General features: G+C 35.0%; 1 protein-coding gene across 1 annotated transcript; it reads left to right on the top strand.

The window, feature by feature from the left end:
- Positions 1-331: 331 nt before the first annotated feature.
- Positions 332-22,592, top strand: st (scarlet). The gene is made up of 7 exons (XM_067789612.1): positions 332-999; positions 11,838-11,887; positions 16,322-16,458; positions 16,591-17,556; positions 19,750-19,991; positions 20,124-20,224; positions 22,400-22,592. Exons 1-7 carry the CDS (start codon positions 464-466, stop codon positions 22,573-22,575), a joined length of 2,208 nt encoding a protein of 735 aa, XP_067645713.1. The 5' UTR covers positions 332-463; the 3' UTR covers positions 22,576-22,592.
- The last annotated feature ends 97 nt before the right edge of the window (positions 22,593-22,689 follow it).

Raw genomic sequence — 22,689 nt, 5'->3', positions numbered from 1 at the left:
GTACAACAATGAAAACAAAGCTGAGAGTTTGAGCTCTTCAGTATTCTCTGCAGATATGAATCTCCTGTTGACATTACACTAGTCCTTTCCGAACTAGTTCGATTTCAGTCCACATAATTTAGTCGCAAACTAATACTTTTCTTAATTAGCCTCGTATAACTAACTGCATGGCATATAAGTACTACGTAATGAGTGTCATGCGAAACCAGTATCTAGTTATGTCGGAGCATATCTATCTAAAAGATTTCCATGTTTGTCTCATATGCTGCAAGCGCCAATTCAAAGAAGCCCAACAGTTAGTAGCTCGCCGCGCTTCAAAACGTGACAAACACTCGGAAACCTCAACCAACTTGTAGCACATTTTTTCCTCACATAAAGAACTTGCAGAGAAAGAGTAATAGATAAAAGAAAAAAGTGAAAAAACGTAATAGTGCTAAATCCTTTAAGGAAGCAAACAATAAAGATGTCAACAAATAATCGTATCTCAATGGAGCAAAAACGCGATGATAATCCTACACAGCTGCATGCAGAGTTCAGCGCTACCGCACATATGGATTTGGATGTGGATGTGGATAGTGGTGAACAAATCGAGTTGCAGGATGTTGTGGATATACCAGATAATGGCGCACACAAATATAACAAAACGAATGGTGGCCGCCAACATGTTGATAGGAATGTGAATGGCGATGGCGGCTCTAGCTGTAATGCTGCCCTAAATGGTGATAGCAGCCGTTTGGCCATTACAGATAACTCAACGACCACACCACGCTCCCTATCGACGCGCAACAGTTCAGAACGTAGTTTACCCTTGCGTAGCTATAGCAAATGGTCACCTACAGAGGAGGGTGCAACTTTGGTGTGGCGTGATTTGTGTGTCTATACGACAGGAGATCCAAATGGGACGAGTGGGAGCAGTAGTTTGCATAGTATGAAGCGTATCATTAACAACTCGACAGGCGCGGTGCAACCGGGTAATATGATGGCGTTAATGGGTTCCAGGTGGGTGAAGAATGTACATTTTTTTGTGCCGATGTCTTTTGTGTGTGCGTGTCTGTGTGTTGGCGTATTTGTGTATTAAGACTCTTATCTTGACTTTAACAATTCACGGCTTATCTTCAAATCTAATAAACATACGAGTGCAAACAAAAAAGTTCACTACTCCTAAAATGGCTCGGAGCGATAGCGTTCAGTCAAAAAACCACATAATTTCCGAGGCTGTCCCCATGGGGCATGTGTCGAGTGGTAGTTTTATTCCGTCCCCAGTATCCTTCGGAACTGCTGATGATTTCCGACTACATATCGCGGACACATCGGCACCATTTTTGGTTTATTTCTGTAGTATAGTTAGAAGCCTACTTATTTCTAGAGTTAGTGATGATTTCAAAGGGTGTATAACATGATTCCGATCATAAAATCTCGAAATATTGAGTCCCGAAATACATAATCTAGACGCGATCAAAACCCGGCCATATAAAATCCCGTCGGAATAAAATTTGGATACAAAACTCACGACGCAATACAAAAGTTAATTTAGGTTTTCGATTCAACTTTTATCCGTATTCCTCATCTGTACATTTTCGATTAGTAAAAAAATTTTCGTTATTCCGTCTTTCTGCATTTAGGGGATAGAGTATTACGATCCTTAAAAGAAAAAAATCGTGCAACGGTTTTGTAATGACTTTGAAACAATTTTGAAATGGTAGCAAAACTATATTCAAAGCAATCGTGAAATCACCGGAACAATTTTAAAATAATCCGCAAGGAAATTCCAAATTGGTTCAAATTTGTTCCTCGAAACAATCGTGAGATGATCCGTAACCGATTTTGAAACAATCCGCGACAAACCGCGAAGAAGTTAGTAAACTAAATAGTCGTCAAAACAATCGTTAAGATGCCTCTAAACGATTTTGAAAGAATCCAGAATTGGTTCCAAAACTGACAGAATTGGTTCCAAACATTTCCAAAGTGCCCCAAACAATCGTGTAATGGTCCGAGAACAATTTTTAAATATTAAGACTGACGACAATTCCAAATAAGTTGCAAATTATTGTCGAAGCAATTATGAACTGGTCTTGCAACGATTTTGACATTTGTTGGGACATTTTGATAGTCCCGAAAACAATTTTAAACTGTCTTCAAAGTTATCCTCGAAACAGTCGTGAAAAGGTCTTGGAACGATTTTGAAAAAATTTCGAAATAGTTCTAAACCGATCCCCAAAGCAACCGAGAAAAAGTATGTAAACGATTTTTAAATAATTCTGAAGACAATCCCAAAGCGGCTCCAAAACCATAGTGAAATGGTTCGGAAATGATTTTGACGTAATTCTGAATTGGCTCCCAAACGGTTATCAAAAGAGTCGTGAAATGTTCTCGGAACCTTATTGAAACAATTCCGAAAAGATTTCAAACAAAATTTAACAACAATCGTCTACAATAGTCTAAAAATCAACAATGCCAACTTTCCCAATAATTTGGGAATAGATGATATTCCCAAAGTAACCTAAAAGTTCCCAAATCAGCAGAAACTATTTGTTTAGTGTTTTTGCATATTCTAGTAGCATATATGTAGCTCTATACAAATCTATGACAAACATCTGTGTTATTACGTTAATTTACTTCGGATGGTCCTAGAATCTGAATAAGTGTAAAAAAGACTTAGCTAATAGATATTGTTATGGTTGAATGAAAAATGGCATCTCTATATATTTATCCACTTAGCAATTTGTGTACATATGTATATAGATAACATATAAACTCATTTTTTTATTTGTATCAAAAACGAAATTTTAGAGATAAGTGTAATTGATAATCTCGCTAACCATGTGCTTAGTTTACTACTTATTTACTATTGAATATACTCATGCAGCACAATGGGACTAGATGAAGAATTCTGATAAAATTTTGGGAGTACGCATTTATAGGAAATTTTGTTTTTATTAGAAATCAATCGGTAATGAATTTTGCCTGGTCAGAGTTTTTTTTAGAAACCTTGATTATGTTTACATCATATACAGCACAATTCCAAATATTTAACCGGAAATTTGCTCTCTTGGATTTTCTTATTCCCGCGGAAAAATCCCTACAATTCGGCGGGATAACACAAATACGCTGGAGTTGCCTGCTTCCAAAGCAAAGCATTTTTCTGTTGCCCAAGTCGAGTTGAATTCCTCTCATATGCCAAAATTTATTTAAGACTTTTTAAAAACCCTTGCCCAATATCTGAATAGCTGCACAAAATTTACCAAGATCTCTTCCGTTGCATATTATATACTTTACGACTTAAAATAATAGAAAATTATTTTACTTTTATTTTTATTTTGTACAAATGTGTATTTTTGCGTAAAAGAAACAATTTGTGAAAAACTCCTAAAAAATGTCAGAGAAATCTCCCTTTTATCACATTCATAATACCTACTTTTCTCCATTAACCGGTTTTCCCTTTTTCGAAAATTGCTCAGAATAAGACGAAAGGGTGAAGTGAAAAAACTCGCAAGGAATTTTAGTTTAGAATTGGGCTGAATTAACTTTCCCTTCTTGATGCGATATGAATCTAAAATCTAATGATGGAACGATAGGTATTTCGCTATTGGTGATTGCATCGCCGTGAATGAAAAATCGCTAATAGAGATAGCTATTGCTATCCAAATATATCAGTGATTGGCGATTTTCCTTTAGCATGAAATTCTAATACTAATAGTGATAGCAGCGATGCAATCACCGATTGGCATTTTGGCAGCATTTCGCCAATAGCGATATTTCTTCATGAAGCTATATTTCTTCACTCGGTTGTGTTTACTTTTAGCTAGTTTGCTCTTTCAGGCGACGTTACTTTGAATGGATATTTTTTTGATCTAGTTGGCTGCGAAAATTTGGTTGTATTAATTTATTAAAAATCCGTTTTAATAGCGAGTGAAAGATGAGAGCAAATTATAGTAGAAAAAGCAGTGAAATGTGGCAATTTTATGAGACCATAAATGAAACGCATGCAAAGCCCGGTGATAATTGCAAAACTCCCCGTTCATATAAATATTTCATGAAGTGTATAAAAGAGGTTAATTGATTGAATTTTTTTGTTTTTAATTACAAATGACGCCAAATAGACCTGGGTTTTTAGACTTGGTCTAAGATTGGTTGCCTGCATAATTCCTAGGTTAATACTTCTAGGCGGTAGCCGTTAGCAGTTTTATAAAACTTGTGTTTTTGATGGAAAAATAAAAGAATTATAGAAATATATATCCCTCGTCTTATTGTAAACAGATTAACTCAAACTTTAGGTTTTTCGGGAGACTGTAATTCAAGTTTTGTCATATTATATGGTTGAATTCTCCGGGTAATTTCTAAGGCACTGAAGTGGGTGGCTAATTTTCTGTCAAAGAATATTTTTACAACAGTTTGAAGAATTTGTTATATTTTTCCTCTGCATTTTTTAAAAAAATTAATTAACTTTACTATAAAAAACATTATGCAGCCAAATACAAATATCAGAATAAATTCATACGGAGTATTTCTGAATACATCGGTGTAGTATAAAAATAATAGTAATAAATCATGTTTTTATGGTGTTACATATACGGATTTATTTCGGGTTGATTCATCTTATATTTAAAAATCAAAGCATTTTCAATTATCAAAATTTATAAAACAAAGATTCTTTTGATGCATAGACATCTATTTCAGCTAGTTTCATCTCATTGAGTGTAATACGAGACTGAACATAATGTCGTGAGCCAGTTAATAATATATACCATAATATCACAGAAAATTAGAATTTCACATTACATCAGTTTATAATAAAAGGTACATATTTTTTTCTTTTTATTCCAATTTTGGTTTATATATTCTGTATACTAAATTAAATTAATGCATAACATTCAATCTACTCCGGTACACAAACATAAACATAAACATAACAAACTTAAATATTCAAATTTTTATCCAACGCAAATTTAAACTTTTGTCTTGTTTTTCTAAGATTACTCAAACTTCGCAGAGGCTACAAAGTTTTAAACTTCTAATTTCAAAACTAGACACTTGGAATTATAATTTCCAATGTTTGGACACCCGTACAGCTATTACTCTCAATGCTACGGCCTGTTGAAAATTGCTCAATAATTTGGAATGTTTTTTTCCTTACATTTTTTTATAAGTGTTTTAACAAAATAATAAAGACTCAAAAGCAAATTCAAAGAATCAAAGATGTGTCTAAACAACTTAACAGCCAATTAGTGGGGCAATTACACCGAAAAAACTTAAGCTAAAACATCAACAAATCAGGTTTGTTGTTCCTGAATTAACAGTTTCAAGTAAAATTGATCGCATAACTGTTAATAAGGTGCTTTATGTCGAGAGTTCATACTTGTATAGTAATTTCAACAGAATAAAAGCTGGTTATCTCAAGTTGACAGTGTTCTGTAAAAATTACAGATTCTCAATCAATCTAACTGATTTTTCTGTTAAAACAATTGATTTAATTGGTCATTTCAACAGCCAAAAATTTCAATATTATGCAAATGCATCAAAAACTTACGCTCACAGCGCTCACTACTTTGTTGTTATAAATATCGTGTTACAGAAGTTTCTGTAATATCAACTGCCACTGTAGCGTGCAACTCCTATCTCACCGAAAAAGCAGAGATCAAGGCCTAAAAAAGCAATATTCAAAATCTTAAAACAAAATGTTTAATTTGTATTTGTTCTTTTTATTTTTTACAGATCTGTGGCTTACTTTGGATTAACTTTTTTTCGTTGATTTGACTGTTGAAACGATTATTTCTGAGTCAACAATTTGTGCGAAGTTGATTCAACACATATTTGCGATGGAAAAAATTGACAGAAATATCTGTTGAATTGACTCATTACTCCGTTGACTTTACCAATTTTTTCTTTCTTCTTTTGACTTTAAATTACCAAATTGGCTAAGATGCAATTCAAAACTCCATAGAACAAAATTAAAATATAAATTTAACTGAGATTAATATAACGAAACCTTTTGAATTTAAACTAATACTTCATGTATCTTGTGGAGTACTGTGGGTACGATCTCATATGATTTTTAGTCAGGTCGTATTCTAATAACACATTAATTAATTCCATTTAGCTCTCTTTTGCATTCCTTTTTGTAGTTCTCTTATTAGAATTCTGATTGGAAATCGGAAGATGCAGAAATCCATGTTTTTCCATATTCTAAAAGTTTGTTGCCACGGTTGCATTTCTAGATTTCAGCTAATCATTGAAGCAGAAAGAATCAAGAAAGTTTAAGGCCTTTGTATATATGTATGTATAAAATAACTTTATGCATTTGACATACACAAATATACAAAATAACAAAATACACGTCTATACATTTGTCATGTCATTGCAAATAGGCAACATCAAAATCTGTAGTTAATTTTTTCAAAATATAAAAGCAAATCAGTTGACGTCAATATGGTAGTCGCTCACAAATTAAAACCTTTTGTCTGTGCATATTTTTTTGACAGTTGTTAATTTCCTATTAAAAATTTAAAAAATAAATCACGGTTTTTGATGTAGCATTATGTAGCAATGCTTAGCCGTGTATTTTATTAGTGTTTTGTAAAAAATATGTTACACAAATTTGCAATGCAATGATGTAAGATATGTAGGTAGGTAGGTGAAATGGCTGCGACCCTGGTCGCCCAAGTATCTATTTAAAGCCGTTTTGGTGCGATGTAACTCGTCTAAAAACGTACGGAATGTTACGGAGTTGTTGATAAAATTAAGAATATTCGGGATAGCTATCACAGATAACCCTCTGAGGTCTTCTAGAAACGGGGTTCCAAGAAACCTTGGCCGAGCTCTAGCTAGAGCCGGGCATTTACACATAAAGTTGTTCTACTGTCTCCCTGGCATTTGGATCTTTGCAGCTTCTGCAGTAGTCGTTATACGGAATGCCCATCTTTTCCGCATGCGTACCTACTGCCCAATGACCCGTGCAGACTCAATGATGCAAGACTATTTGCACAAAATCCTAAACTCCCTTACTATATTATTTGCAAAAATTGTGTCATTGAAAATTGATAGAGAAATTTAGAATGTAACCATAAAATTAAATGGGAATAAGCAAAATCAGTATTTAAGTTGACGTTATTTACTGATATATAATAATAAATTTAACGAGTCAATAAAGGTACCTCATATATATACATACATATGTACAAATGTATACGCAAGTTTAAATAATTAATTTTTGTACTACGTAGAGTGATTTTGTTTCTTCTAAACAGGATCAAGGTAGAAATAATTGGTAACATTTTTTCATTGATCCACGTATCAATACGGCCTAACACTATGAGCCAATTCAACATCTGCGAGGTCCTCACGGACTAGCCAGTTCAACCCAGTGTCAGTACACGTATGCATTTGCAAACTTTCAAGTGAATAAAAACGAATAATGTCTAAGACAATCTCGTGATGCAGAATCCCGAAAAACATTAGTCAGACACAACCAAATATCAATCATATATAAACTTGACAAGACTAGGTTAGGTTAGGCTGAACTGGCCGATCCATGAGGACCCACATAGACTGATTAAGTCCGTAGTGTTACCAGAAGTTTGTTTTAACGACCAAACAGAAAAACCCTATCAAAAACAAGGACTTATGTATAAAATAACTCCGTCCTCTCGGCAAATACTAGAAGCTTTCTAGGACTTACGCCACTTGCTGCTTCTAGATCTGACAGCTGTATCACTCCTAATAGCTGGAGTCTTAGCCTGGCAAGTGCAGGGCACGAGCACAGAACGTGCTCGATCGTTTCCTCCTCCAACCAGCACTTCCCACATCTGCTATCTCTGACCAAGCCTAATTTAAAGGCATGTGACGCCAGAAGACAGTGTCCAGTCATGAGTCTACAGTCCCCTCATTTTAATGATAGAAGCAACTTTGTTAGTCTAAGGTTGTAACACCTACACATAATCTTCGACCGTTTACAGCCCCGCGCTTGAACCCACGCCTTTTTCGCTTGGTCGATCATGTGCACATCTCGCCTTCGCTTATTCTCGCCCAGTCAAATTGGGACGTCTACGGAGCAAGCTTCAAGGGATGCGCCCTTTTTAGCTAGTTCATCCGCTTTTTCATTCCCATCTATTCCCATATACCCTGGCACCCAATATAGAAGTATGATTCTCCCTGTCCGGATTCTCTCCAGAGACTGCTTACACTCTAACACGCATTTAGGTGATGTGCTATGCGAGATTAGTGCCTTAATTGCTGTTTGACTGTCAATATAAAAGTTAATACTGTTGCAGCTTAAGCTATTCTCTTCCAGGGTTTCTACTGCTTTGGTTACGGCTAATATTTCCGCTTGGACAACGCTACAGTAATCCGGCAGCCTGCAGGATCTGCTTATTTCCGGATTAGAACAGTATACCGCAGACCCTACTCCTTCCACTACTTTGGAACCATCTGTGTACACATGTATCGCCTCGTCCGCCATTTGCGCACCCTTGCGCCAACCGTCCACCTCTATTGTGGTCTTAAGATCGCCCTCGAAGCTCAGATAGGGAATCAGGTAGCCTGTTCGTCTTGTGATTGATGACGCTATACTACTATGGCCATATGGTCGGCGCTCAAGCTGCCCCGATGCACCGAGCCTGGTTGCAGTTGCTAATGCTATGTTCTTTTCTACCAGGTTTACAAGACAAATCTGGACTAAAAATCTCTAAAAAAAAATTCACCAAATTTCAACATTGTATGGAAAAATTAAGAAAGTATAAGCTCGGGTGAAACCGAGCATTATATACCCAGCTGTGTGCTGCCACGTATAATTCAAGGTTACATTCAAAGGAACTTGTCAGATAAATTAAATGATATGAAAGGTGAAATATAATATTTATACATACTCAACTATAGTTTTCAGTAGGAAGCTTTCAAACAGTAACTATCATAAAAAATGTTATCGTTAAAACTTGTCGCCTTTTGTTCCAATTTTGGTATTAAAACGGGGACCAGGACTATAATTTTCACTAAGATATCTTTAACGAGAAAGTTAAAACTTTAGGCAGATTTTTTTTATGAAAGTGGGCGTGGTCGTTCATGAAATTTGCAAAGATTTATATATGATAACTGGAATCATTCTTCTGACAAATTGCTAAGTGAAGCTTGTGCCTTTCAACGCCCATTTTCGATCACTTTCAATACCAATATATTTTAAAATCACACTAGCCGGACCCGTGCGCACCGTGGGCAACAAATATAAAAGTCTCATATCAAATATCAACAGAAATCAGCTGTTCTATCAATCAATCATCTATCAATAAAAACTTACATACGTTTGCGCTGCCATCTGGCGAATGTTAGCAACTGCCGGTAATGCAGTGTTAGTTCTAATCAAATATTCACAATAGTGCCATAGTTCAAATAGATTTCTTTGTGTGTTCACAATCGCTTATTTTTAACAAATTATTTTAACAAAATATTGTGCTATACGACCAATAATGCCAAAGCTCGCTAATAGCACGATTCTCCATCCTTACAACCAACATCTTATTTGTAGATTTGGATTCCAAATAAGAGCGAAAAAGGTACCATAGCTATATTGTTAACAGACGGAGCAGGCGGTGTTATCATAAAAATATTTTTCTTACCAAGTTTCGTTAATATTAGCGGATTTTTGTTTTTGCGTTTTGAATACTATTGAGCGATTAACTAAAAAGGGGGCCGGGTCACGCCAATTTTCAAAATGTTTTTAATTTTCGTACTTTGAGAATTATTTACTTTAACTCCATTAATATATTGCATTTTTAACTCAATCATAGAAAAAATCTGTTTTGAAGTGGGCGTGGTGTAAACTGGTTTTGCTAGTCTTCACTTGGTGTACTTTAATTTACGGCTTGCAAATCTTTTGAATTCTCTTCTATTAAATGTGGCCAATGCCACGCCCCATTTTTCAAAATTTTTACAAATTTCTGTTTTTCTTTTTCATCAACCTACATATCAAGTTTTGTACCTTTATCTGACTTATGTAATGAATTATTGCACGCTTTTCAATTTCCCGAATTTTAGTGGACGTGGTCGCCAAACGATTTGTTAAAATTTTTACAAAGGGAATATATAAAAGCAGGAACGACCTCAATGCCAAACTTCGATAAGATAACTTCAACGACTTGCAACATTTTTAAATTTTCTTCTTCTTATTGGGGGCGGTGCCACTCCCATTTCCAAAACTTTTATCAAATTTTTATTTTGAATCATAAGGTCAAGCAACGAATTAAGTTTCATCCCTTTATAAGTTTTGGGCAATGAGTAATCCCATTTTTTCCATTTTTTTTAATTTTCGATATCGAAAAGTGGGCGTCCGATTATTCCAGTTTTTAGTACCAATCAATTCTGGGTTCAGATTAGCCAGTATACAAAATTTTGTAAAGATATTTGTAGCTATCGTATTAATGAACAGGCGGACATGGCATCGCTTGGACGAGAAGTTGCAAAATTGTACCCGATAAATAGGTGTCCCGGTATCTCATAATTTTTTGCACAGTGAATTCAAAAAAGGGCTCTTTCGTTTTGTATTGATAACTGAAAAACAAATTTTTTGTTGTTTTCCCACTTTGTGTGCTTTTTCGATTTGATGGTTTTCTTATTTTGGTGCTTTTTTTTAACAAGTGGCACCATCGTCGTAAGCACAAAGTAGAGAGCGCAGTGAGTGTAAAATTCTCTTTGAAATTTGCTCATGTATTGACAGTTGATCGCCGTTAAAATGACCTGTAAGATGTGTTGTGTTAACAGAAAAATCAGTTAGATTGATTAGGAATATGTCAATTTTACAAAATTTTGTTAACTTAAGAGCGACAATTTCTCTTCTGTTGAAATTACTAAACTAATTTGTTCGCTCGACAAAGAACTCGTTCGAATTAACCATAATTCGATCAATTTCACCGAATCTCTGTTAAGTCAAGAACAACAGAACCGATTTCTTGATTTTACTAGCACCATTTCTTTCAGTGTATACACGACACGCTGGGTAAAGAAATTTGTTAAATTTTTTCCCTTCAATATAGATGTGTTTTATTATTACAGAGGATTTGTGTAGATTGTATTTTGTCGGGATTTCTGGAAAATTGTCTGTATTTTGAAAATCGAGATTAAAAGATTAGCCAATCTACTTATGCAGTATGTAAATTTGTTTACTAGACTTGCGCTATACACTAACCGTTACTTCATTTTTATTAATGAGTTTCTTGACTTTGCACAATTTCTCCTTGTCTTTTGCAACTTTGCATAAAATGCGGTCAAGTGTCCGATTACATTTATTGACGTTTATAGGGTTTCTGGTTAAGAAGCAAAACGGCAAACGAATAGACAGTAAGTCATTGGCTCTTTATAGCGGGAAATAACAGAATAAGTAAAAGATTTTTTGTGTTCAATATTGGCGTAGCCTCGCAACTTTATTAACTTATTTTAAATATTGTGCAATAAAACTCAATAATATGGAAGCAAGACCAGCCCAACATAATAATCACAACAAAATAGCAACAACAGCCACCAAACAAAAAAGCAATGATGGAGATAGTAAAAGCATCAGCACATAAAAGTAATTGATCCAGAAAATAAATAACTGTTGTCAGGCATTCTCAAAGTTAGAAGAAAGAAAACTTGACGTATAGTATATGAATTGAAAAGTTTTGCACTTTGCATGTATATTGAATATCTACATATGTGTGTGTGTATGTGTGAATGAAAGTAAGAAAGTAGATAGATTTATTAAAGCCGATAAATTATTTCTGCAGGAATGTTTATTTATTATTTAAATAAGATAAAGCAAAATTTAATATAAACACAAATAATAATTTTCTGGATTATTTTTTTGACATAAACAGTGGCTCTGGAAAAACAACACTGATGTCCACATTGGCATTCCGACAGCCAGGTGAGTAACATCCCAGTCGGGAATTTGGCTAACCACAAATAGATTTAAAGTTCACTACCCCGCACCCAGTACTATTTGAAAAGTTGACTACTTTATATGAAACGTTCTGACTATTTTTACATGGCGATGGCCTAGAAGGTAGTCAACTGTGCTTTCTTCGACATGATTTCCAGCTGACTACAAGAAAACTTTTTAAGGTCAATTAAAAGTTAACTATTTGTGGAAAATCTTTGGTTCGCTGTTTTGATTTGATTTTAAGTCAATTATGCTATTACAAATTTTAGTTAGCTTTTTAAAATAGATTTCTAGTCAGACAGCTTCGATATGGCTTTTAGCTGACTACCTCGGCATATCTTAAAGTCGACTAGTTTTAAATAGCTTATAGTGCACCCTCTTTGTGTAGCCTTTGGCAGATTTCATTGCTATCCAACCTTAAAAAAGTACTGCAAGCTTTTTAATACCAATTGCAATATTTATTTTTTATAAATTTAAAATATTGTTCAAACATTCATAACGAAAGTAATAAATATTAACAAACAATAAAATTCGTACAGTTTAACAATTAAATCAAACAATAAAACGCTCAATTAACAGTTATATTCTAAAAATTACATTTATGTTTTATATGAATGGCATGTAAGTGGCGTTTTTTAATAACTTTCATAGCAGAACGTAAAGAAATTTCGGGACCTTTTGCGGATGCTGGACGAATTGCCTCTGTTGACTCTTAACGAACTGAAGAACATAAAAAATAATAAGCATTAACATTACAACTAATTTATTAATTACCTTTAAATGTTTCAAATAAGTGCTCCGTCTATATTAATTTCAATTATGAAGTCTTTCGGCATTACTTCCACCAACGTTTTTGCAAGCCGACCCCTAATAAGGGATGTCATATCCTTTGTCTTCAAAAGAAAAAAAGTATAATTACAGCATATACTAAAATGTCACGGTAAAAAAGTATGCTTACATAAACAGCTTGGTTTTCCTCCGCTATGACACTATTAAGACGGTCCATCTCATCCATGTTGTTAATGGGAAAGTTTTTATGACATCGGCATTGACATTTTGCTGTTGCAAAAGCCGTTCAGACAACACTTTCTGAGTTGCAAAATGTTCCATAATAGCTACGTTTTGCGAGACTACAGTATGTAAAACGATACACAAACAACGCATGCACATACATATAATTATTTTTACAACAGCAATTTTTACTTTTCAGTTCCTTTAGTATTTCTGTCAAATGCTGAATTTCTCTTCAAAACCGTCGTCAGATTAGTGCAATTTCCGCAAGGATTAGTCTCCATATAATCTAAAAAATAACATGTTAAATAACATTTAATTATATTATACCTACATAAGTATGTACATATAAATATATTGTAACGAATTGAGTGCAATTCCTCTTATTTGCAACCTTCTACTCACGTTCGAATCACTAAACTATTCAATAATGCAAAATGGCCTTCATTCAAGTACTTCACAATAACACTAATACTTCTTGACAGATAGCGTGCTTAAATCAAACTCATCTTTTCGTGCCTCAGCTGCTGCTACTTTTATACTTTTTTTGTTTTCCTGGCGAAAACAACAGAATTCCACCTCGCATCATAACAAAAGAATTCCACATCGTTTGTCAGCTACTTAATTTGCACAGCTGAAAATCCTGGTGAAATTCGCCTACGCCTGAAAGTATAAAAGAATCGTGGTGAAAGTCGCGTATGCCTAAAAGTATGCAAGGACGTGCATTGAGTTGGGCCTTCAACGAGTTGGAATTCTACAACGCCTGCAACACTCAGGAGGCTAGCCATGAAGGTATGGCCTAATCTTCTAAATAGTTCGACTTGTGCGTTACGTAGGTCAAATTTTTTGATCAAACATTGCACTGTCACCGAGTTTTAAACTATATTTCAGGTCTCAAGTCTCTAGATATTCAGGAAGCTAGTTAAAAATCGATTGCAAGATTCCCAATTTAAAACTAGTTTTCTCAATATCTCGATCCATGCGCCACCTAGCGGATTTGTTTGATAAAATATTGCATTGTCACCGGGTTCTGACTTACGGCCCAATTTTCATGTCTCTAGCTCATCGGAAAGCTACTCGAAAATCGATCGCAAGATTCCCCCCATTTTTTAAAGATATGCAGTTATCTTGACTAGCGCGCCACCTAGCGGAACTTTGTTTTCTATAAGTTGTATTGTCACCAGGCCTCTAACTAAGTGCCAAGTTTCAAGTCTCTAGGTAACCGGGAAGTTAGTTAAAAATGGATTGAAAAATTCCCAAATTAAAATCAGTTTTCCTAATATCGCGCTCCATGCGCCGCCTAGCGGAATTTTTTGATAAAATATTGCATTGTCACCGGGTTTTGACTTACGGCTCAAGTTTCATATCTCGAGCTCACCGGGAAGTTACTCAAAAATCGATTGCAGAATTCCCCTCGTTTTTCAAGGATTTGTAGTTATCTCACATAGCGCGCCACCTAGCGGAATTTTTTTTCTGTAAATTGTACTGCCACCGGGTATCGAACAATGTGCTAAGTTGCAAGTCTCTAGGTAACCGGGAGTTAGTTAAAATTGTATTGAAAGATTCCCAAATTAAAATTAATTTTTATTAATTTTTCCTAAAGGAGCTTTTCGGCCGATAAATAAAAAGACAAAAACTTTTGTTTTTTCTTATTCTCCTACGCGTTTCGATGTTTTTTATAACATCTTCATCAGGGAGTCTGGTTTATTCTAATAAAACATACAACGAAAAACAAACATTAAAAAGTTATTAATAACTAACATCAAGCAATAACATATTTTCCAACAGTTCACTTAAATTTAACATAATACAATAACATTTGAACTGCAATTTTGTCTGTAGACGTAACATTTAACATAAAACGTTTACCTTTAACATAAAATGTTTCCTTTTTACATGTAACATTTATTAACAAAAACGTTCATTCAACAACATACATACATATACAAACTAGCACAATTAAAGTTTTCGACTGCGTCCATTGTCTCGTCCAGAACGTTTTTGTTAATAAATGTTACATGTAAAAAGGAAACATTTTATGTTAAAGGTAAACGTTTTATGTTAAATGTTACGTCTACAGACAAAATTGCAGTTCAAATGTTATTGTATTATGTTAAATTTAAGTGAACTGTTGGAAAATATGTTATTGCTTGATGTTAGTTATTAATAACTTTTTATTGTTTGTTTTTCGTTTTATGTTTTATTAGAATAAACCAGACTCCCTGATGAAGATGTTATAAAAAACATCGAAACGCGTAGGAGAATAAGAAAAAAACAAAAGTTTTTGTCTTTTTATTTATCGGCCGAAAAGCTCCTTTAAGAAAAATTAATAAAAACAATACTCTGGCCCAAAATCACTAATAAAATTAATTTTCCTAATATCTCGATCCATGCGACACCTAGAAGAATTTTTTTGATAAAATATTGCATTGTCACCGGGTTCTGACCCACGGCCCAAGTTTCAAATTCTGGCTCACCGGCACTCCAAAATCGATCGCAAGATTCCCCTATTTTTTCAGGGATTTGTAGTCATCTGAATTAGCACGCCACCTAGCGGAACTTTGTTTTCTGTACATTGTTTTGTCACCGGGTCTCGAACTATGTGCTAAGTTACAAGTCTCTAGGTAACCGGGAAGTTAGTTAAAAATGGATTGAAAGATTCCCAAATTAAAATTAATTTTCCTAATATCTCCATCCATGCGCTACCTAGGGGATTTTTTTTGTTAAAATATTGCATTTTCACCGAGTTCTGACTTACGACTCAAGTTTCATATCTCCAGTTCGCCGGGAAGTTACATAAAAATCTATTGCAAGATTCCCTTCGTTTTTTTAGGGATTTTCAGGGATTTTCGGGTATTTTCGTTTATCTCGATTCGTCTGCCACCTGGCGGCATTTTGTTTTCAACGAATAGTATTGCCATCGACTCGCAAACTATGTGCTAAGTTTCAAGTCTCTGGATCACCGAGAAGTTAGTTAAAAGTCGATCGCAAAATTTCCATTTTAAAATTAATTTTCTGTATATCTCGATCCGTGCGCCACCTAGCAAATTTTTTTTCACCTGCATTGTAATGTCTCTCAGATCTGAACTATGTTCTAAATATAAAGTGTCTAGCTCAACGGGAAGTTACCGAAAAAGACTTTTCCGTGGGTCAAAAATTCGCATGGAAATGAGGGGACAAACATGAAAGCGACTTAATATAAAGGTAAAAAAAAAGGAAAATAGTTATAACTTTTGATGTATAGTTTTTACCCCTCGATTTACATTTTTTCAAATCAGACCTTTAAACTTTCATACCGTCATTAGTAATTATTCCTGATTAAAATAATTACTTTTGTGATTTTTTATATTTAATGTTTAACAATATTTCTTGAAAATTCTGTAATATTTATTTTTATTTAAAATGTAGCTGGCACTATAGTACAGGGTGACATTCTCATAAATGGACGGCGTATTGGGCCGTTTATGCATCGTATCAGCGGATATGTTTATCAAGATGACTTATTCATTGGCTCACTAACTGTACTAGAGCATTTAACATTCATGGTGAGTAGTCGAACTAAAAGTCCGGAAGCCAGTTACCAGTTTTGATAACCAACAGTATCAGAGCTGAGAATTTGTGTCGTGAACTTTACCATTCTTTTCTTCAACTATTTCGTCTCTCCTTCCAAATTAAAGGCACATTTACGCTTAGATCGTCGCGTTAGTAATCGTGAACGCAAAATAATCATAAACGATCTGCTCGCACGAACCGGTCTATTATCGTCAGCATACACGCGGATCGGTTCGGGTGATGACAAGAAAGTGCTGTCGGGTGGTGAACGCAAACGTCTTGCATTCGCTGTTGAATTACTCAATGATCCCGTAATATTATTCTGCGATGAGCCCACCACGGGCCTCGACTCGTTTAGTGCTCAACAGCTGGTGCAGACACTCTACGAATTAGCCAAAAAAGGCACCACCATACTCTGCACCATTCATCAGCCTTCGAGTCAGCTCTTCGATATGTTCAACAACGTTTTACTGCTGGCCGATGGTCGTGTCGCTTTTACTGGTTCACCACAAAATGCGCTCACATTTTTCGCCGCTAATGGTTACCACTGTCCAGAGGCGTATAATCCTGCTGATTTTTTAATTGGTGTTTTGGCTACCGATCCCGGCTACGAGCAGGCGTCACAAAGATCTGCGCAATATTTGTGTGATATGTTTGCGGTGAGTAATGCCGCCAAACAGCGCGATATGTTGGTGAATCTCGAAATTCATATGGCACAGACGGGTGAATATCCATTTGAAAGTCAAGTAGATTCATTTCAATCGGCTGCTTGGTATAAAAAATTTCATGTTATTTGGTATCGTGCCACGTTGTCAATGTTTCGCGATCCAACTATTCAGCATATGAGATTTTTCCAGAAGATGGCTATGGCTATTATTATTGGAGTTTGTTTTGCCGGCACAACGGCTGTAACGCAATTGGGTGTACAGGCGGTGCAGGGTGTACTTTTTGTTATGATTTCAGAAAATACCTATCATCCGATGTATTCGATGTTGAATGTATTCCCCCAAGGATTTCCACTGTTTCTGCGTGAAACCCGGTCTGGGTTGTATTCCACGGCTCAATATTATGTGGCTAATATTTTGGCAATGGTAAGTGAGGGTGGGCATTTACAGTTCCAATTGAACTCTAGGTACACACTTCTTTAACAATTAAATATTTTACCAATTCACCCCGGAGGAAAATCTTGATTTAGAGTTTTTATCAAAGTTTAATGCAGGCAAAAAATGGTGCATCACACCGGAGAGCCTGCTTAGGATACCACTGCGGCCATATTGCTTCTTTTTCCATCATCTAGACTCCCCTAGTCAAATGATTGAGCATATTTCTGGTATGCGTATGCCAAGTTCCACTGGCCGGAAAAGGTTCCGAAATGAATATCAACGAGGTGGATAGCCCACCGGGTTATCTCCTAAGGAAAATTGAGGAATATACTACGCTACGAATCAGCTTGTTGTTGGCGATGATTCGGATGTCTTATTTTCCTCATGGCCATCATCACTGGTCACTTCGCTACCGCACCCATGCTTGGACAATTGCATACAAAAAAAAAGATCCCTCAGCAAAAGCTCTCAGGATTGAGAAGAAGAGAAGTTGATTCCTCACTGCAGGCAAAGGGATTCAGATTTTTGGGCGTAAGGTTTTTCGACAGTCCCGATGCTAATTAAGTTCGTATGGAGGAAGCATAAGTTAAAGACTAAAAAACCAGCATCAGGTAAGACAAATATGCCCGTCACTCCCGAGAGCATTTACAAAAGTCAAGAATGCCTTTAAGTGAAAGTGTGTGTACCTCACCTGCACGTCTAAGCTCTAGCATACATACATAGTACAAAGAGGACAAAAAAAAAAAAAAATGATTACAAACTAGGGTTTGTTAAAAACTCGAAAACGCTCCACATCGATGTTAGAAATATCCTCTGCAGAGTCGAATACATCACAAACGAGATATGTTCGCTTCGTCCTCGCAAAGGCTAGACAACTGAGCAAAAGTGTGGCTGATTGATACCACCTTGTTTTTCCCCTTACAGCTAACACAGCCTGAGATGTCCAAGATGTGCAAGAGGTAGTGTCAGTCTAGTATTTTCTTTTAGCTGGGTCAATGTCTACCTGATCAAAAACAGAGACCAAGTGTCCAGCCGAGTCCCAAGGTTTCCGCTGGCAGACGCGTTCAGATCGCTTTCTCCTGCCTGGGCCAAGATATCAGCTTCACAGTTAGTAGGGATATTCCGTATGTCATGGCACCCAGACAATTTTTATCAAAATATAGATAGATGCCACTGCAAATGAGTTCAAGGAATCTCTATCAGTCTTCGATCTCACGATGACAGAGCTTAGCGCCTTGATAACCACCTGACTTTCTTTGCAGATATTAAAGTCTCTAATAAAAACAGCGGAGCATAGCATCCCTTTACTGCATCCTTTAAAGTGGTGCTCTCTGCCTGTAAGGTGCTGCAGTTATCGGGCAGCGTTAAAATTCTTCTAAAACCGAGGTAATATCACTCATACTTCTTCCCCAACCGAGCCGTTTAGCCTGGATCGATCCATGAACAGGCTCACTAAACTTGCGCTCCAGTTTAGTTCGCAATCCATTCCTCCCTTGTGGGCATATGACTGCTGACAGGGCAATCGGAGGGAGAGCTGCAGTATATTCTGCCACGGATGAAGTCGCATTCGACCAGAATGCTGGAGTGGCCGTAATTTTCGCCCTGGGTGCAGCCATTTTGCCTGCGATGGCAACACGTTACATAATCAGTATTGCTTTTAGTGTATGTGTAGGTGTTAAACGAATGCTTCTGATTATTCCAACTATCGCCAATCGCTGCACTGATTTTAACCTTTTGACAGTGGAAAAAGTATCTAGTGATCTCCATCAGACCAGAACACCATAGAAGGTAATCGATAATGAGCAACATACCCTGCAGCCAAAGTACCACCCTTGAATATAGCCCTCTCAATAGCAGTATAAGGCATACGAAGTCTTCCTTCCCTATATTGTACATTAAGTCTACATGACATCTTGCTGTTAAGAAAAACTCCAAGGTACTTAACTCTGTCAGACATCATCAGTGGTACTCCCTCAGTAGAGGGGTGTCTTAAGTAACTTAGGAATCTTATACCTCCAGCTACGTTTTACGCCTGACAAGAATTGTCAGTTCATCGGCATTGGTCACCTGGCAGCCCGTGTCCTCAAGGTCTAAAGCAGGTCTCTCGTTAGCACGACCCAAAGCAGGAGAGAAAGATATTTTATAGATTTTCGTTTAATTCACACTTAATTCTCCTTCCAGTTACCCTGCATGGTGTTCGAACCATTTCTATTCGTTATAATCGCTTATTGGATCGCTGGCTTGCGTACAACATTATTTGCCTTCACTGTAACAGCGATTGCCATAGTTTTGGTTATGAATGTGGCTACGGCTTGTGGTTGCTTCTTTTCGACGGCATTTAATTCGGTGCCATTGGCTTTGTCATATTTGGTACCTGTTGATTATATTTTTATGATAACATCTGGAGCTTTCATTCAAATTAGGTAAGCTTACATGCATCTTATGTAAATGTATGTGCGCCTGCGTGTGAATGCGTGTGTGTAAGTTATTATCAGAGCAAATTTACATAACTTGTAATTATGTATTTTATATTTGTAAATATTTTTCACTTCCAGCACTTTGCCGATGGCATTCTATTGGACGCAATTCCTTTCATGGATGTTATATGCAAATGAGGCGATGTCGATTGCACAATGGGCTGGCGTACAAAATATTAGTAAGTACGAGTGCTACTGAATAAATTTGTTTAAATTTGCTTTGGGGTAAATGAAAATAGGAATTTACACAAAATTAATTGGGGATTGGATTTTTATAGTGCTGTTTTTACATAAGTAAAACAAAAATAAGCTTAGTGGATCAGATATTTCGTTTTCGTTTAGTGAGTAAATAATCCAGCCTACGATAGGAGTCTGCAAGGTGCTCTTTTAGGACTCCCTGTGCGGCTCGGTAACCACTCAATGAAGTCACCATAAGGAAAGTGCGCTGCCTACCTCAGAATTCACTGCAAAAAGAGCGCGTTAAAGCTTACTTTTTTGTGTGCAAATTTGGCTTAACTTACATTGTTAAAATTTAGCTTTAATTATATATTGTTATATTAGGATATGTTATGTGATGTTATGTTTTGTTTTGTTACGCTATGTAATGTTATGTTATACATTAATTTGTTCTTTTATGGTATTTTATGTTGTGCAGATTTATTCTAAAGTATGCTATGCCATGGTAATTAATATAATTACAGAGGGTTAATTTATTATAAAATAAAGAATTTTATTTATTATACGGTAAAGAATTGGAAGACGCAGGCTACACGTGGAATGATGTTACGAGGATAGCATCAAATAGAATAAGATTCAAATCGGTTGTCGAGGCCTTATGCTCCAATAGGAGTTAAGGAAGGAAAGAAGAAGACGAAGGAATTTATTATAATTTAGTTAAATTTTTTTTATATAATTTTTTTAATTTTTCCCTTATTCTATTTAAGTTTTTTTTTATATTATTTAATTTAATTTTATTTTATTTTATCTTAATTTATTTTATTTTATATTATTTTTTTATTTTATTTTATTTTATTTAAATTTATTTTATTTGGTTTGATTTTATTTTATTTTATTAATTTAATTTAATTTAAATTAATTTAATTTAATTTTATTTTATTTTATTTTATTTAACTTAATTTAATTTAATGTAGTTTAACTTAATTTAATTTAGTTTAATTTAATTTAATTTAATTTAATTAAATTAAATTTTTTAAATTTAATTTAATTTAATTTAATTTTATTTTATTTATTTTAATTTAGTTTATTTTAATTAATTTGATTTGATTTAATTTAGTTTAATTTAATTTAATTTAATTTAATTTAGTTTAATAAAATAAATTAAGATAAAATAAAATAAAATAACAAAAATAATATAAATAAAAAAACTTGAATAGAATAAGGGAAAATTGATAAAATTATATAAAAAAAATTAAACTAAATTATAATAAATTCTTTCTTCTGCTTCCTTCCTTCCTTAACTCCTATTGGAGCATAGGGCCTCGACAGCCGATTTGAATCTTATTCTATTTTGGTGCTATCCTCGTAACATCATTCCACGTGTAACCTGCGTCTTCCAATTCTTTATCGTATAAATAATAAAAATAATTAAATTAAATTAAATTATATTTAATTTAATTTAATTTAGTTTAATTTAATTTAATTTAGCTTAATTTATTTTAATTTAATTTGATTTAATTTAATTTAATTTAATTTTACTTTATTTAATTTAATTTAATTTTATTTTATTTCATTTTATATTATTAAAAAAAAAAATTATACGATGTGCCTTCGGGTAGATATATCCGAGCTTCTCTCCCATCCGAGCCTATTTTCTACCAAATGATAGAACGGAACCTACATGTTTTGTGCCGAATCCGAACGGCAACTGCAGGCAGATGAATTTTTGCTAAAACGTTTTAAATTGCAGAAATATATTCGGGGTGTTTGCCAAACCTTTGCCGAGGGTCGAAACCACTTTGAAATACGTTTTTCTATTTGATAAAATTTGTTTCTAACTAAAACTTCTTTTCCTTATCCCAATTCTCCATTTTCGATACTATGATGTGGTTCTTGTACATTCACTGAGAAGCTTTGAACCAAATCTGCTGGCAATGAAGTCAAAGAAACACCCTCCATAAAACTTGAGCCACCCTAATGTGCTTGGATGCCCATACGTCATTCTTGGCATATTTTTGCATTAAAATTGAGCTTATGCTTTTATGTATTTTACTCCTGCCATAATTTCTTCCATTTTAATTGTAAATTGTTTGCGTTGAAATTAATTTGTATTTATTTTTCAATTTGGTGCTTTTTTTTATAATTCACTTACCTTTGTGTGTTTATCTTTTTTGCAGCCTGCTTCGAGGAGAGCGAAAACTTGCCATGCTTTCACACCGGCAAGGACGTATTGGACAAATACAGTTTTAATGAAGCGAATTTATACAGAGATTTATTGGCGATTTTAGCTCTCTACTTTGCATTTCACTTAATGGGCTATTATTGTCTGTGGCGGCGTGCTAGAAAGATTTAATAGGAAATGCAACAAATTTGGATAATCGTGCTTTCATTACTTTCTTGTTGTTGGCTGTCCGGCGGTGTTCACTTCTCGCACGATGTAGACAATTTTTTGTGTAGTTTTTATATA

Source organism: Eurosta solidaginis, chromosome 5 (genome assembly GCF_040869045.1).
Source record: "Eurosta solidaginis isolate ZX-2024a chromosome 5, ASM4086904v1, whole genome shotgun sequence".
NCBI lineage: Eukaryota > Metazoa > Arthropoda > Insecta > Diptera > Tephritidae > Eurosta > Eurosta solidaginis.
This window is presented reverse-complemented; position numbering and strand designations above follow the sequence as displayed.